The sequence below is a fragment of the Ascidia mentula genome, chromosome 4 (genome assembly GCF_947561715.1).
Source record: "Ascidia mentula chromosome 4, kaAscMent1.1, whole genome shotgun sequence".
Classification (NCBI taxonomy): Eukaryota; Metazoa; Chordata; class Ascidiacea; order Phlebobranchia; family Ascidiidae; genus Ascidia; species Ascidia mentula.
The window spans coordinates 16,037,323-16,053,902 of record NC_138569.1 but is presented as its reverse complement, the minus strand read 5'-3'; the positions used below and the strand labels follow the sequence as shown (position 1 = coordinate 16,053,902).

At 36.8% G+C, this 16,580-nt stretch overlaps 4 protein-coding genes across 5 annotated transcripts; all 4 read right to left on the bottom strand.

The window, feature by feature from the left end:
- Positions 1-146: 146 nt before the first annotated feature.
- Positions 147-2,331, bottom strand: LOC145899601 (coiled-coil domain-containing protein 89-like). Of its 2 annotated transcripts, none has more exons than XM_082988458.1 (8): positions 2,189-2,331; positions 1,969-2,103; positions 1,606-1,703; positions 1,283-1,407; positions 1,032-1,174; positions 795-953; positions 542-685; positions 147-316 (listed from the first exon to the last, which is right to left on the bottom strand). In XM_082988458.1, the coding sequence occupies exons 1-8, from the start codon at positions 2,252-2,254 to the stop codon at positions 164-166; spliced, it is 1,023 nt and encodes a 340-aa protein (XP_082844584.1). In that variant the 5' UTR covers positions 2,255-2,331; the 3' UTR covers positions 147-163. The 2 variants fall into 2 exon arrangements, with proteins under 2 accessions (XP_082844584.1, XP_082844585.1); XM_082988459.1 differs by having other exon boundaries at positions 2,213-2,254.
- A 741-nt stretch (positions 2,332-3,072) lies between these two features.
- On the bottom strand, positions 3,073-5,150 carry LOC145898170 (uncharacterized). The gene is made up of 5 exons (XM_082986602.1): positions 4,783-5,150; positions 4,546-4,659; positions 4,273-4,356; positions 3,765-3,881; positions 3,073-3,659 (listed from the first exon to the last, which is right to left on the bottom strand). The coding sequence occupies exons 1-5, from the start codon at positions 5,148-5,150 to the stop codon at positions 3,347-3,349; spliced, it is 996 nt and encodes a 331-aa protein (XP_082842728.1). The 3' UTR covers positions 3,073-3,346.
- A 1,163-nt stretch (positions 5,151-6,313) lies between these two features.
- On the bottom strand, positions 6,314-10,342 carry LOC145898169 (solute carrier family 22 member 4-like). The gene is made up of 11 exons (XM_082986601.1): positions 10,245-10,342; positions 10,070-10,191; positions 9,750-9,832; positions 8,940-9,043; positions 8,712-8,866; positions 8,277-8,448; positions 7,966-8,104; positions 7,781-7,905; positions 7,279-7,493; positions 6,937-7,119; positions 6,314-6,579 (listed from the first exon to the last, which is right to left on the bottom strand). Exons 1-11 carry the CDS (start codon positions 10,340-10,342, stop codon positions 6,314-6,316), a joined length of 1,662 nt encoding a protein of 553 aa, XP_082842727.1.
- Positions 10,343-11,323: 981 nt separating this feature from the next.
- On the bottom strand, positions 11,324-16,343 carry LOC145897461 (trehalase-like). The gene is made up of 14 exons (XM_082985768.1): positions 16,158-16,343; positions 15,529-15,629; positions 15,333-15,477; positions 14,971-15,159; positions 14,455-14,645; positions 14,051-14,230; positions 13,519-13,593; positions 13,264-13,389; positions 13,015-13,144; positions 12,848-12,947; positions 12,682-12,777; positions 12,387-12,515; positions 11,887-12,010; positions 11,324-11,702 (listed from the first exon to the last, which is right to left on the bottom strand). The coding sequence occupies exons 1-14, from the start codon at positions 16,193-16,195 to the stop codon at positions 11,557-11,559; spliced, it is 1,770 nt and encodes a 589-aa protein (XP_082841894.1). The 5' UTR covers positions 16,196-16,343; the 3' UTR covers positions 11,324-11,556.
- Between the last annotated feature and the right edge of the window lie 237 nt (positions 16,344-16,580).

The window sequence follows — 16,580 nt, the reverse complement described above, 5'->3', positions numbered from 1 at the left end:
TAAACGGAATAGGTAGATATTTAATTACAGGTAAATTGCAAAGAGGCACTTAATGCAGTTTAGGCAGTCATTCGAAGGTGCAACGCTAAAATAACACCAAAGGCCATCCGCAATACTGGCGAATCACAGTGGTTACAATAATATAGGTTGTGTCGTTAATAGGCTAGGGAACAAAAATGTTGTTGCGCAATTTTGAATTTAAATCCCTTTCAGTGGCCAGGAGTTTGTTGGTGTGGGATTTGTACGCCTGGAATTCATGTTGTAATAGTCTAAGATCTTCCACTGCTTCGTCCCTTTCAGTTTGCAGTTTCATCACCTAAAAATACACATGTAATGTATGAAATTTTAACTACAATGCCTGCGGACAACGTTGAGTTTAGAGTGGTCAAAAGTTCACAGTATCAAAACAAATTGAAATTTAGACAGAACATTCTAGTATTGATTAGTGACATGATTTATATCTAAATGGAAATATCTTGCAACAACTTTTCAGACAAAACTTTTTCTAATTCCTTCTCAAAATTAAATCGTGGAAAACTACCCTTGCATTAACATCAACCAAATGATGTTTATGTGCAAATTCATCCTGTATCTCCAGCATCTTCTCTTTTAATTGAACAACTTCTGATTGGAGAAGGTCAACCTCAGATTGTCGTTCCTGAATCAGTTTGCCTCTCTGCATTATCTAAACAAGCAGCGACATATTTTTGCCAGCATTGACACATGTAAAAAAACAAATGCAACACTCCTTACACAAAATTAACAGGTTTGACAGAACATATGTAACTGAGTACCTTTTCTATTAGGGATTCTTTATCCTTGCGGAGATTCTGGATTATTTCATTTTCCTCGAATTCTTTATTTTGATTGCGTTTTTTGATTTCCTCGGTTTCTTTTAACAACAATTTTAGATGTAGCTTACTGTCGGCAAGTTCCATTTCCAGTTTTCTTGTCTAAACAAAATTTTGGTGCAATTAAAAAAAAAACAACGCAATACACGACAAAACAAATACTAAATGGTATTAATTAACCTTTGCAGAGAAGCTGAGCTTGTTTTCTTGAAGTTCCACCTCAACTTGTTGTTTTGATTTCTTTATAAGTTCAACACTTATGTCACATTCCTTGAGCTTTCCAAGGAGTTTCAAAATCTCTGTGTCTCTTTCTTCAATGGCACCTATATACATAATAAAAATGTACAAAAGGCATCATCAGTATTATTTAGTCAAATGACATTCCAATGTGGTTTTAAATTTTGAGGATTCACAATTTAAGTTTTGCATACTACAAAAAAGGTTTTCATTGTCCTCTCGCAAAACTTTGTTTTCTTTTTCAAGTTGAACATTCCGTGATTTGTATGTGTCTTTAATTCTGATCATTTCATCATGATTTTCAGCTAATTCATTAAACCTACAACAGGGAAAGGTGTTTTACAGTTTGTAATAACAAAAATTAAATAATCATAAAATGAGTGCTTGACACAATTCCCACACCTACTAATATGACACATGTTCAAATAATAAGTTGCTAGACTATGCTTATCTGTCAATAAATCTTCACCAGTGGAAGTTATGTCAATGTTTTCAGCTTTAATTTAGTTTTATTTACCTTTTTTCTAACATTGCACATGATCTTTTTAAGTCTTTGCATTCGTCCCTGGCTTGATTATGCAATAATTCAAGTTCACGGTTTATTCCTTCCAGCGTCTATGGATTATTAAGAATTGCTCAACAAGTAATAGCAGTTACAAAAAATTTAGATAGAAGCACACATACGGTGACAACAGAAAAGAAAAAATTAATATCCACTGCAAACGAATATTTTGGTTCCAGTTTGTACCTATTGGTGGTTCTGTGTAAGTTTTTGTCTTACTGCAACTTTTTCACATACCATGTTGCTAAATTGCTACTGAACTTGATGATATGCGGTTTAAACTTACAAAACACATAGTTCTTATTCCAGTGGCCTCACCTTATTTCGATTCAAATGTTCATCTGCTCTTTGTTTCAAAATGCATATCAGTTGACCCTGTTCATCTATTCGAGATCGAAGCATTGCATTTTCGTTAAAACCATCTCTTTTTTGACTGATTTTGTTATCTCCTACCTGAGCACAAAGGAAAAAAATAGTAAAACCAGGTTAAAACCAATTTATTACCACACGTAGGTAACTTGATTCAATTTCAACATACGTTAGCTGCTTGTTGTGTGTCCACTATAGTACGAAGATCACCGGGCTTTCGGGTAGGGGATGACATTGTTTCTGTGTTCCTTATTTTCTTCGCGTTTATACGAAAAAGTCAAATGTAAGAAAAATAAGGATTTTCTCTTTGAGCGTTTGTAGCAACGATCTAGCAGTCACTGAACCGTGACGTGTTATAAAATGATTTGTTTGAAAATCTTTTGTCCAGGAAAAAACATAAAATAGAAATTTTCGATGAAAATGAAAAAAAGGATGAACTTGCAACGTATGCCGCAATAGGTAGCGTTTAGTTTTGACATGGACTTTAGAGTTTATGGTCCTTGACCGTTAAAAGACTCAGCTGAGTCTTGGGGCTAGAATTTGTCAATCACCTTTCTTCTGGTTTCGAACTAATCAATCTTCCAATTTGTTAATGGGAATTGCTCTTATGAAACTTAAGTTTCGAAAGTGTTTTGTTGAAACCGACGTTTGAAGTATATTTGTACACATTTTATTATAGCAATTAAAATTGTTCACAAAAACTTCCGAGCTTTTTCGTTAGGTTTTAAAGGTTATTTTTAACGAACAAAAAACACATTTGTAGAAACATTACAAAACATTTGCGTTGATGAAACTTTCGTTGCAATCATATTTTGTGGACATATATTTATTTTAATGCTTGTTTCTACCAATACCGTGTAGGTGTGTATTGAAAAGGGTAATGTACATCCTTTTTTATTTTTACTGTGCTTACACATCGGAAAACAAAAATAGGGTCTGTAAAACTATAAGGGTGCAGCACAACATAAAAAAGGTGCAAACGATAGCGGCACATTAATGCACCATAACCTGTGTTCTCGGCATTGACAATATTTGCATTGCAAGAACAAAAACAAATAGGCTATAGTGCAGAAAATAATTTTTTTTTCTACTTACAAATTGTCATTCATATGATACACCAATGACCTGACTGCCATTAACTAAATAATTAAGAATATGATAAGAACGATATAATTAGCGGATGTTGTTTTGGTGCTGTATAATTTTGTAATACTTTGAACCTTAAAAAACAAGTGTATGTCTCGTGTGGATTGTGTTGGATTAAAATAGTAAATAAATATTTATGGAGGCATTTCATTTGAAGTGTATACAATAAGTTCCGTGTTTTCTACACATCATGAAAAAAGACATAATTGCAGGGCTCGTTGTTGCTTCCATATTGATTAGGACTATATTTGAACCAAAAATTGCAATGTGTTAGTGTTTTCGCCATACCCCGAACAACATAAAGCAACAAATTGTGGTCTGGGCCCCTTCTAATACTGTAGTCGTCATTTACTTCAACGCCAGTGGATAAGTTAGTGGCATGTTTGTATTTGTCAACAAATTCCTCGACAAGTTCATTTGCTTCTTTCCGTGAACAATCGGTGATAAAACAACCGTTGTAGAAAACTTCCATTGGATGAAGTTTAGTTCGGTTCCTGTAACGTGGGACACTTATAAGTTTTAGCAATTGAAAACACAGCAAACTTGCAGCAAGGGCTGATGCATTGTTGCCCATTTAAATTGTACACACAATAACGTACTTTTGGTCAGGAGTTGACCTATGTTTTGATTCTGATTTTTGTTTGGAGTTGCTTGGCATAGTCCCAGAACCCGAAGTCCCCGAATCAGTTGATGTTGCTGGTGTTACTTGATTATACCTTGATGTGTATCGGTATACGTTCAAATTAAACTTAGCATATGTGGTACAAGTAAAGCAATAAAGCGTGTCCTGTGCTATTGGCCTAATAAAATGATTCGGCGACAGTCATTGCCCTTCCTGCGGAAAATCTATTCAGAACGAGTTTTGTTTTGTCGATTGTCAAGGTTGTATCTGCATCGCACGATGATAATGTATGTCACAAGAACGTAGATTTTAGTATCATTAAAATCATCTCAGCCACTTCCAATAATTTATTTGACGTTTTGTCTTGTTACTGTGGAATTAAGACAATCTCTGCAATATCTTGGGATCACTGGCCCAAACAAAAATTAAGTCACATAACAGTAAAGAAGTCACAAAGAGAAAAAAACGCGTGGAAATCTGGTTACCTTGTAATACGTCCTTCGTGATAGCTCGTCTGAAGTGAATTAGTTGGGGCAACTGATGTATGATAAGAAGTACCGGAGTTCATACTAAATATATATGCTTCTATAATGCTTGAGTAGTGTTATTCATGCAAAACAAAATTTTAATTTACTTGTCATGAAAGCCCTATCTTCTGCTAATGTAATATCGTGATGATGTACCTCAAATAATCAACTAAATATTTTACTGTTTACTTCAGCTTTGTTAAAAATTACTGATATTCTCACAAAAGTTACTTAGTCTCTAGGAAATAACTTGGGTGTGTTTGTGTTCTGACAGGTTGCTGCTTCACAGTAAAGTTAGAAGAGCTGTTTCCAAGATTCAAATTGGAAAGCAAAGCTGTGGTGTCACTGCAAACATTATATTTATTTTATTTCTATTACTTTTAAGTATACAAACCTATGGCATGAACTCAGCATAGATACAATACATACATAAGTTTTAATAAATATTGCCAATATTTTTTAACCTACCTGGTAAGATTGTAGTCGTTTAAGGTATGTTTTTGAGTGACATCGCGACGAACGCGAATCGACGTTCCTTGATTGCTTAAGGTAAACTTTCTGTTGTGCGAGCTGGTGTACGGCACATGGGTAACTGTTATTGTGTGAAGATATCCATTGACTTGCAAAACCCTAAATACGTACAAGCGCCTGTTGTCCAGCGTATAGTAACGCCCGTCTCTGCTAACGACCTGAATGTTTGGAAATATTTCAATTCTGTATACCCCCACTTTTATTAGCGCTATTGTTCTGTTGACGCTGTTTCCGTTTTGAAACTTACTACCTATGCTATCTTGGGAAAAGCGGATATCGCAAGGTTTTAGCTGCAAGTTTGACATGACTGCGTATGGAACGCAAGACAGTATAATGACATTGAAATCTGGTTGCGAAACGTAAGCTACCCTATACCTCAAGGGTAATACCCAGGTGAAAGCAAGCAAATATCTGGAAAAGCGATGACGCAATTGTCTTAGGTAGGCTTTAATTCTTTAAAAGCCCCCATTCGGAACAGTAATAATGGAAATATTTCAAATACATTTAACTGTCCTTTCCTGTTATTGGCTGCATTTGCATGGTTATATTTTCACCAATTTGACACAATAAACTGATCTACAGTCGCAGGGAATTCCCCATTGTCGATTGTTGCGTCTCGGTCTGGGAATTAACTTCGTTGTTTTGCCCATTGCAATGGCCTGTATCATGTAACATAAGATTAGGCGCTGAATGTTTTTGCCACGTTGAACAATCACGATTGGGTCAACAGCACAAACAACTAAAAAACTACTTTGTCCTGGACTGAATTTTGCGTCTCGCAAACATATTACTTTCAAGAGGATAAGCTATACTGTATGTTTTGGACAAAAAAGGTGTGCTATATAATTAATAACCTAAAGACGACTTTCAGGAAATAGGTTACTTTCGAAAAGAGCGAAATGTTGTGAAAATATGTCCCCTTGGCTTAACCCCTACTCCCTACACACACTGCCAGCCTACAACAGTTGACATCAGTTATATATCTGATATACCAAGACGATTCGTGTTAGTGGGTTGAACAGTTTGCCGTTAATGATAGTAAAGTAGCACCAACAAGGTTCGTTTCGTCGTTCAATACTGGTTAATGATTAGCCAACTATGAGTGCGAGATTGCATACATGGGTCCAAAAAACGCGTTACACAATTTTTTCTTCCACTCTCGGATCCAAACATAGCATCGCGATAGTGTAAATCGCCTACATACCAGAACTATCAAACAGTGGATTGTAAATTCGTAAATAAGTCTTAAAGTTATAAAACGGCCGTAGCGGTGGAATTTTTGTTCGCATCTTCTTTGCCTTTGGTGAAGCAGATCAGTTTCGGCCGGTACCTGTTGAATGCAAAGAAAACCTACGTTTAAACAACATTTGTGAACGAATACATGAAAACTTATTCTTATTGGATTGTATCAAATCTTTATGCTGTCTTGCTCGTATAAGTTTACTCTTTTTATTTATATTGAAAATAGTTAAATGCCCATAAGACATTTTTTTTTAGTCACTCCGGGATTCGAACCCTGATTATCTTGGCCACGAATCTCAATCAGGTTTGCTATTTGGTTCACGGATGCAAAGTTTTTAATCGCCAGGCCATACTTTTCCAGTTCTTCCGCGTCATCCAGTGTTACTGGCATGTCCAAGTCCATGGTTTCGGGCAAGAAGAAAACAGCGACCGCTGCGAGCACACAACATGTGCCCATGAACACATACGGGATAGAAAAGTGCACTACATCCCCTGTAAAGAGATGTTTTTCATGAAAGATATTGTCCGATGGCAATGTTGATCTTTTGATTAAGTTAACCGCGATATATATTTCATAAATGCGGTCAAATAACAGCACAATAAAGCAAATATAATGTTTCTGTTGCTGTCAGGCATATTACAATAAATCATAATGATTTTTACCTGCATTAGTTGTGGATGCTGATAACCCAGGTACCTATTTGGTTTTATGGTTATCAGTTATTGGCGATAAAGGAAATTACGACGAAGTTTACTGTTATCATTCGTGCCTCTTTTTCTGAAGTTAATTGTCGGGCAAATATGCATGGAACTGGCACAGCCGATAGCTTGATTACAACATGTACTGACCAAGATATAAGATGTAAGGGACCAAAATGCCTCCAATCCGGGCAAAAAACGACGAAACACCGTAGGCTTGGTTACGAAGAAGCGTCGGAAAGAAATCGCCAGTGAAAAGATACAACATGAGAAATGAACCGCCGATAAAACATTTTCCAATCATTGCACAAATTCTTTCCGCATTCTCGTCCACTGAAAACAGTTTTTAAAGTTTATGAACAAGTGGGCTGATAACTTTTATGGTTTATTGATACAAAATGGTCATTGCTATTGCGACACCAGGTGTAAGCAATAATTCTTTGATAAACTTTAGAAAAACATTTCATACTTATTGTAATATTATTTGCGCACCTGAATGCAAAAGCGGTATAGAGAGTAGCAGTAACCCGCAGATCAGCGTGGAGCAAACGAACACCCTTCGACAGCCAAGCTTTCTGACCACTACAAACCACACAATGTAACCAGCAAGATCGGCGATGTTCACCAGAAAGCAGTTCAAGTATCGGTCTCCGGCAAGTCGATTTGCATTAAACGCCAACCCATAAAATACTACAGATATCGTAAATCTAGAAGGAAAATACATCACGTTTTTCGGCTTATACAATTATATACAAAATGTTTTAAGGCTTTGCTACATTTCCGAAAAAATTACATATTGTTAGAAAGAATAGGTCAAACTGTGTTGGGCAATTTTTTCAAAGTTATTGTTATGCTGCAAAGGCTAAACAATATTTTTTTGACTGCAATTTACTGACAGTTTGTGATGGCGTTTATTTTTACTGACAGTCAGGGAGAATACAACAATATGCAAAATCAGTTTAAATCAAGCAAAAGGTAGCAATGGTCAACTCACAGCGCAAGAGTTAAAATAAGCATTCTTGTTCTTAAAAAGCCAACTTTAAACAAATGGATAAACGACAGTTTGGCCGAAGGTTTCTTATCGTCATCTTGAACTTCAGTTTTTGAAGACTTAGTTTCCTATAAGTTTGAACGACATGAATCTTAAATGTGGCAAAAAATTTTAGCATGTTTTCTTACTTCGCTGTCTGGTCCAGAAATTAGGGTAATCGCGGACTCGCCGTTGACTCCATTTATTTTGGCAATATTTCTCATTACACGTTCCGAGAGAGTCGTTTTCTTGATTTGTAAAAGCCAAATTATCGACTCTTCGATGAACCTGCATTTGCACTGACATTTACTTTTAATGCCACAGCAGGCATTTAATTGCCGGATGATGAAAAAAGGGGCAAAATATTTTGATATTCAAATTCCTTTATATCATGGAATCTTAACCCAAAGTTGTACACCAAATTGCAATACAAAGACATCCAATGGAGAAACGAACTTACAAAACCACAAAGGGCACAATAAGTAAAGCAAGAATAGCCATTGCGGTGAGCATCCATCGCCAATGTGTTATCAAATAGGCAACTCCAGAAGTGACCGAGTTGCCAATAGAACTGCACATGATTACAATTAAGCTTAACTTTTTGCCAACTTTCCGTGTTGTCGATTCGTTTACTGCGAAAAATAAAGCATTGGGTTTTGGACATCGAAAGTCGTTTTATAAACCCTGAATTTTTTAAATTGTACCTAAAACTAGTATTAGGTTTCTTTTTCCTGTTATGCACCGTTTATGTTTGAAAAATAAACAAAACCATAAATTTTAACATTTCTTGAGTTATTTTTTTTCAACACTCTTTAAAGCCTAAAACTTTTTACACAGACTGTTTGTCCTGTGGTTTCACCAAAATATTTAGCATGAAATTGTCGTAAAAACTTACTCATAACGACTGCAATAGTGGATCGCATTATGAGGCCCATCCCTTGAAGGAAGATACCCACATGCACGCCAGCCACTACAGGTGTCCAAGCCATTCCCAACGCACCAGTTATAACTATTCCAAAACTTAGCAACAGAGTTCTCTTTCGGCCGTACCTGAAAGTGAACAACATTTTAATCATTGCATTACTTCGTTCTTCATTAGATGTAAAAAAATACTAGCGGTCACCTGTCGGACAGATATCCTCCAACGATGGCCCCAAACATAATTCCAGCCAGAAGCATAGACGGGATTAGAGGAACTATCCACGACTTCTCACACACGAGGTCGAACTAATAATAAAAAGTAACATTAAGTGATATGATTGATTGCTATGTCATTTTGAAAAAAACTCTTTTTTGTGTTTTTCCCTTGGTTGTTGTAAAGATATTGTACTGTAATTTTTGCTCCTAAACATCCGGTCTCAATTAATTTTTGTGAATATAATTTACTTAACTTTCTTAATTGAAAATCCGTTTAAAGGTTGTTGAACACCTAATTAACGATATTTAGAAAATATGTTTTGGGACGATGTCAAAATCAGCACAATATACCATTTTCAGACCAATTGCGTTCCATTTTTGTCATGCGTGCCCTGCGTGTTGTGCAGCCCTACCTTCTAAAGTTCGATGCTTGGGCTAATTGACAGTGATCGTTATACCTATACACACAATAGGCAATACAATATACGTTAAGTATATGTTGTTTTGGTTATTTGGAACCTGTAACACAGATGCTTTCGCTTTAATCATATGTGTTTATTGGGTAATAAATCATACAGAATTTCCTAGGCCAGCTCGGCGCCATTTGCTGCTTAGCAGCCAAGATACATCAAATCAAAGTCGTTATCGCATGCGCACGAGATGAACATGTTTGCTTCCACCGCATTGGATTCCGTTTTCGTGCGGCATCTTATTCAGTGCAACGACCGCATAGCGGTTAACCGTACTATAACGACAATTGTACGATACAAAGTTTATAAAGCTACACAACGTTTACCTCCATAACTGCGGAAACCTCATTCGGCTTGACCAAGTACGACCAACCTTCATTGCAAGAAACGACCGATTCTTTAGATTCGTCTAAAAAAATTGGGTTTTGCAAAAGTTATTGTTTTGTTGTTAAGACCACTATGGCTGCCCCATTTGTAGCCTAGACAAGGTTATGCATATGGAACGACATGTAGGCCGTAATAGTAAATGCAACAATATTAAATTTTAAAATCTTGTTTTTTTATTTGTTTGCTTTGTAAAACAAGATCTACAATGAAAGGTAGTAGGGCACGAATGTAAATGTTTACAGTTTTGTAGTCGACTTACTATATGACCTAGTGGAGGTGTTAAATCGATTGCACTGCTCCCACTGATAGTGACCGTCCTGCAGTAGTCTCAGCGGTATGTAGGCATTAACCACGCTAACCGTCGAGTTTTCAGTCACATTACTGAAAACTGAAGCTTTAAGTTTTGCAAAAATTTAGGCAACAATAGCACTTACCTATGAGCCACAGGTACTTCAAAATCACTGTTGAGAGTTTCTAGTTCATGAACCCGACATCTATGTGGCGGCACATAAGCAACAAAAAGTGTGGTCATTGTAAATGATGATACAACGACAGAGACACAGCATAGCAATGCGCACAACCGACGTTGGTATTTGCCAAAACCACCAAGCTGCTTTATCACTTCACTTTGCAGCGTCATAACGCGAAAATTCAAGTTCAGACTGCGTTTTGCTAAACTCAACTTGCCTTCGTTGTCGACAAATCGAATGAATCGATTGAGACCTACTTACTCAAGCCCGTTTGTCAATGAAACTGCTGATCAAACAGTCTTTCTCTATGACGCATGACTCGCCGTATTGGGCATCGGAGGAGAAATGCAAGCGTGCAGCACAGCTGGATGATAACACAAATCTGGATGATAATTGTTTGTTAATAACCCAAGACAACAAGGCATAAGCAGTATTTTGAGAACAAAAGAAATCTTTCAAAATTGAAGCCAATAGGTCAAACGTTTTAATCGGAAGTTATGTTGCGACGAAGTGTTTGCAAGAGGGTTGTTGCAAGCACCAGTGCTGGTAAACCAATTTTGTAATTCCGTCGAATCTGCGCACCTTTTTATTAATAGTTCCCGAAATTCCTTTAAACATTTGACATTAACTGCAAGGGTACAGCAAACAAACAAACAATCATTAACTTACACCCCAGACCCTATCGCAGCAGCGAGGGTAGTTGCTGGCACTTCCGATAATGGTGTTTGATTTAGGGTAGTGTTGTCGTCCGACTAGACAAAATCCACTGATTTAAGTCTAGATGTTGACCAAGACTAGAAATTTCGTACACGTTTAAAGTCGCGGTTTCGCAACGACAACCCAAATGGGCCACACCTTTGTATTGTATGTAATCGCAGTACTTAGTTAAAACACCTTTTTGTAGGTCAGTGTGTTTCAACCTGTGGGTCGAGCAGCGGCGACTTCTTCGTTAATACTTTTGCGCACATGCTGGGTTATGTATTTACTGGTAAATTCGCTAACCGTAAGTACTCACTTAAAACAAACAGAACCGTATACCCAGCTTTATGTATTTTGCAGCTCAATTGCAAGCGGTTATAAAAAGTGTCCACATTGAGATGTACAAAACACGCATTGAAGATTAGAAATTCCAGGGCAACAAAATTAAAAAAGTAACTGCGTTAAGGAATATAACGAGATTTAAACAAACAATGTACCATATATAGCGTATATACAAGGTATAGATATTTCAACTGTGCAATAATGTTATAATGCTTTTGGTCCATTCGCTCTAAGACTAAGCAAAGATTGTTGCTAGAAAGATAAACGCGAGTGTGACGACCAGAAAAGAATCAAGGCCGATTGGCGCAGACGCGCTGGTCGTTGATGCGCTCTCCTTATTAGTATTAGTAGTAGTTGATGGTGCAGCTGTTGCGCCATTGGCTGGAAACGAAAAAACAGAACTGTCAACACCTTGAATCAACCTACACCACCTTTTCTTTTACTTCGTCGTTTGAAGCAATGGTTTGACGAAATTATGTTCTTGCTTGTGATAAATGGTGCATTTATGAATTACGACGTAAAAGAAGCTAACGTATCTGCTTTTAACAAGTTGTATAAAGTCCACCTTGCAATTCAGAACCGTATCTTTGCAGAAACGATAGAACGACGCCATTTGTCCATCCAAAGCCCTCCTGTACGTCGTATTCTCCTCCACTGCCAGGTACGCCGTCCGATTGCGTCACGTCGTACTGCGTAACACAAGCATAATAAAGTTACAAATGTGTGCATGTGGTACGTAGCCAGGGTTCCAAGGCCAGGGCGCTATTTTTACATGCAGTGTCTTGAAAAATGCAAATGTGCCGTTTTAAAAAACTAGCTTATTTCTTCATACAGATTTTTTGTTGTATGGCGCGGTGTTGGACGTTTATAAATCGACCACCTTTAAAAAAGGTCAACCATCCGGACGAAACATTAGTAATATCCTTAAACTCAGACGGAGTTCTGACACAAAAATCCGATATTTAGGCATCAAAAAGCAGCGTGCTAGTTTTTTAGCCCATGTCGATGGTCACCCTGTATATAGTGCGTTTAATTGAACATTTACTGTTCGAAACTAGTGCTCACTTTTTCGAACATGGCGCCAGTTTTTACGTAGGCTTTGTAATTTCCTTGTATCCACTTGTTGGCTTGTACGAAGGCTTCTTGTCGGAGTAGGGCAGAATCGCTGGTAGCAAGCCCCTCTATAACCATGTGCTGCAAGAAACAAAAAAAACTGTCTTCTCTCCCAAACCAAACGTTACAAGCAATCTCAAAATTCCACATTATTGGAACTTCGAGCCACATTGGTAACGTCATAAACATAATTTATCGAAACATTGACGAACAGAAAAACAACTTCATTTTCGTGGTACAAGCTTACCACAAGTGGCGGCCACGCATTTGGAAAGTCCCACTGCTCGCCGCTTTCATCCAAAGATGTCGGTATGCCACCTGGGTATTCTAAAACTTTGCTGTTCTGCAAGGAAACAAGGTGATGTTAAGGCAAGTATTGTATACATAAAGGATTACACGCGACAATGTGGAACCTGCAGGTAGCTGTACATTCTCTCTTCCCTTTGTAGGCGATTAACCGATGACGGAAAGCATTTAGTCCATAACGGGTTGACGTTGGACGCGTAAAACTTTCTGCAATTACCATTCGAAGTTTTAATACAGCAGAAAATACATCAGTGAGATTCGGGCATAAACGTACTTGTGGTGTTCCTTGGTTGACATGATGTAATCGAAATAAACACCATCTATTTCACTCCACAAAACATCCTCAATTGCCAAAACTCTCGCCTCATAGCTTGTGGTGTAACGATTGCTTTCCTGGGCATTTCCTAAATATACGTCGTCATATACGGTTCAGTTTATTTTTCAATAGGTGATGAGTAGTTGATGAATTGATGAAGTATAAATTACAACTTCACTATGGTAAATCTAGTAAAAAAAACATTACCAAGAAGCTGGTGAAAACTGGCTAGCGATCTTTCACACAATGCCAACATGCTGTTTAAATCCACAGGCACCACGTCCCTGGTGCTTAGTTGTGCAATAACACTCTTATGTGATGTGTAAATGGGTCCTGAAAGTGGCACAGGATTAGTTAAAATATGAAAATTATGATTTATGTAAAATTGATACCTGCCCATCTGGTTGAAAAGGCACAGGATTAGTTAAAATATGAAAATTATGATTTATGTAAAATTGATACCTGCCCATCTGGTTGAAAAATCCCAACCTGATTCACAAGCTGATGTAATATGGGTCATCAGAATCTCACCATCCACTAAACATTATAATTTTACATGGTCATTGCTCAAATAAGTTTTGCCCAATTTTTCAACCACTTACTTAGGCTGAACAAGCCATGACAAAAACCTAAAACTAATACAACAAAATCATTGTTTAACTAACATTGCTAGTTAAATACCGTTTTTCACTGCATTCCAGCATATTAGTTGTAACAATATTGTGTAACTTCTAAACGATATAGATATGAAGTAAAGGGCACCTGTTGCACTAAAAAGGTCATCCATTGAAGGAATTAGGTGCTGCATACATTTTTAAAAAAAATATAGTTTTACTGTTGATAACTTTGCTAAATAGAGTAGTTTGGCATGTTGTTTTCCTGGTACAAAAAAAATTCAATATTTCACACAAACACTGTGTATAAAAGTTATAAAATAACAAAGATACAATCAAAAATTCACACAGACATTTTAATGTGTTGAATACGATTGTACCTGTTGAAAGGTCTTTTATAACATCTTTGTCCTCGCGATAGGATTCTGGTCTTGGTTGGTTGACATTGGAAGCATAACGGTTGAGTGTATGTCCTTTTACTGTCACATTGCGTTCAGTCATCCAAAATGCATATTCATTTTCCAATGTAGCGAGGTTGTCTTGAATGAACTGCATATCACCTTCAGAGAAAATTAGATGATGAATGTGAGCTGACTTTTTCCAAACGGTGTACATTATTCCTACTATTTATTATACTGAAGCTGCCCTGTTTAAATGTTATTTTTTCCTTGACTTTTTTAAGTTAATTATCCAAAGGGAAGTTTTTGAAGTGAAAAAAAAACATGGTAAAAATTTTGCTTTAACAATTGCAGCAACATTTGAAAAGAAGTCTTTAAATCCACACCTGTTGCATCATAATATTCTTTAACCATTGGAATCAAGAAAGGTGGTTGACTCCTCCTGCTGTAGTAAATTCTAGCACCATTGGGAACAAATCCATATGTTTTCACCAAATCCAACAAGTTTTCTAAAATGCCTTTCACAGTCGTGGGCATGTCACTAATAAAAAGCCCTCGAATCACCCAATACGTATCCCTGTAAGTGCAAAGTTTAAGTAAAATATCAGTTACAAAGTTACTTGATTTGTGATAATTGATCACAGCAATAAACATATCAAACAAAATAATAAACAAAGCCCAAAAATCTCATTTCCAGTAACTTGGACAGACTCTATCCAAATATTTTTTAAATTAGGAAAATAACTTAAATCTGATATTTAGTAGCAAATGATTCGATTGTATCAACAATCATTGGCAATGCAAATCCAATCACATGTATTTTGATGAATTTTACAGCAGTTATTTGGGCTTTAAGATTTTTAAAATTATTTTTTATTAGGGTTTGATATATATGTATATACCAGTAGTAAAGTTCTCTAAACCTTCCTCCGGGTACAACAACAGGGTGATTGACCGCAATTAGGCTGTACCGGGATGGGTTGGCTGACACATCATCAATCATCTTTCTGCCAAGCACCTTCCACAATTTGTGAAGTTCGTTCGCCCAAGTTCGCAAGTCATGGTCAGCAATTGACTGAAGAAATTGAGGGCTGGTTGCAAAAAATAGTATTGACATGAAACAGTGTAATTCAAATATACACCAATTTATAAGAACCACCCAAGCCTTGTGGCTAGTATTTCATGTAATAAATTAGCATTAAGTGCCATAAAATCGGAACGGTGGATGTTACAGTAACCGTTTGCCACATGCATTCAAGCTTACTCTTTCACCCAGTCATCTGGGGTCCATTCTACAAGCTCTGAACCTGGCGGAGAAAAGTATTCTGACACAAATGATGTCACTTCTTTGTCTGAGGGATTCCCACCAGCACTTGCACTCATATTATTGAAAGCCGCCAAGGTTACATCTATCAATATCATATGTCAAAAATAAAGACTGCCTGATTAAACTACTTTACCTGGTTCATTATTTAACTTCATGTCCACAAATGATTTTGAGTCATTATAAATATATGCCCTTTGAGCTGCATCCAGGAGTGGGCCATGACAGTAGATCTCACTAAAAAAAGTATCGATAAGTTTAAATCAGATAATGTTTAAATCTTAAAAACAATAAGTTTGCTTCTTATTTCATGCTTGGCAAAGTCTGACCTGTCACAAGCAGGGTATGATGAATTTGCAACATACATGGTAAGAAACAACATATGCACCAAAGGCATCTTGTGGCACTTGTAATGCTAGGTTGTTTGTGATCAAACTGCATTCATGCTTTAATTCACCAGGCAAACATGGCGGTGTTTGTCAAGCAATCATTCAAACAATAGGTTGCACGCGCATGGAAAGATTTTGTTTGCCATGTCACAGAATATTTATTTTCTTTATTTTGCTGTCCAGTAAAAGCGTTCATGTAAATATTTGTGCCACACATGACCTGATGCATATCATACAAAGGTATTTTGTGCACTGAAACATGACAAAAGGCAAAAAAGATAATACATTCCCATACAGACTTTTTTTGCCGAAATTATATATAGCTTTAAACTGATAAGAAATCCAAACAATACGATATATGTCAATTTTCACATACTCTTTTGTTAGGCTTGATGTTTTCCTATGTACTGCCATCGAAAGTTTTCACTTCTGTTTAGGGAGAAATTTTCTTTGTGTTTCAATTATCTTTGTAAAGGTATCATATTGCCAGGTTGGAACAAAGTGTATGGACATCACTTTCAAACACTGATGTCCATTTTCATTGAAGAACCTTCCATTTATTCGACACAGGCAATGGTTAACAAATTTTAAATCCAAACATGCAGAAAGGTCAATATTTATAGAATTTGATGAATTCTTTTCAGCTGAAACAAGTTCTGCTGTGCAAGCTTTCAGTGGCATATAGTTCTCAAACCAACCAACAACTAAGACTTGTTGGCCAGAGAACACTTCTGATAGTTCAGAAACATGCAACAACTGCATGTGCTCCATGGATAGAAAAAAGTACTAAAAGTTTTCT

Coding starts and splice junctions, on each gene's coding strand:
- LOC145898170 (XM_082986602.1), bottom strand. CDS start 5,150: ATGTCAAACTTGCAGCTAAAACCTTGCGATATCCGCTTTTCCCAAGAT. Junction 4,357..4,545: donor AGTTATTTCCTAGAGACTAA/GTAACTTTTGTG, acceptor ATATATATTTAG/TATGAACTCCGGTACTTCTT. Junction 3,882..4,272: donor CACGAAGGACGTATTACAAG/GTAACCAGATTT, acceptor ATACACATCAAG/GTATAATCAAGTAACACCAG.
- LOC145897461 (XM_082985768.1), bottom strand. CDS start 16,195: ATGGCAGTACATAGGAAAACATCAAGCCTAACAAAAGA. Junction 13,594..14,050: donor TATAAAAGACCTTTCAACAG/GTACAATCGTAT, acceptor TATAATGTTTAG/TGGATGGTGAGATTCTGATG. Junction 11,703..11,886: donor ATACGGTTCTGAATTGCAAG/GTGGACTTTATA, acceptor TTTCGTTTCCAG/CCAATGGCGCAACAGCTGCA.
- LOC145898169 (XM_082986601.1), bottom strand. CDS start 10,342: ATGACCACACTTTTTGTTGCTTATGTGCCGCCACATAGATGTCGGGTT. Junction 10,192..10,244: donor GAAGTACCTGTGGCTCATAG/GTAAGTGCTATT, acceptor TTCAGTTTTCAG/TAATGTGACTGAAAACTCGA. Junction 7,906..7,965: donor TTTCTGGACCAGACAGCGAA/GTAAGAAAACAT, acceptor TCAAACTTATAG/GAAACTAAGTCTTCAAAAAC.
- LOC145899601 (XM_082988458.1), bottom strand. CDS start 2,254: ATGTCATCCCCTACCCGAAAGCCCGGTGATCTTCGTACTATAGTGGAC. Junction 1,704..1,968: donor AACATTTGAATCGAAATAAG/GTGAGGCCACTG, acceptor AATAATCCATAG/ACGCTGGAAGGAATAAACCG. Junction 686..794: donor AAGAATCCCTAATAGAAAAG/GTACTCAGTTAC, acceptor CTGCTTGTTTAG/ATAATGCAGAGAGGCAAACT.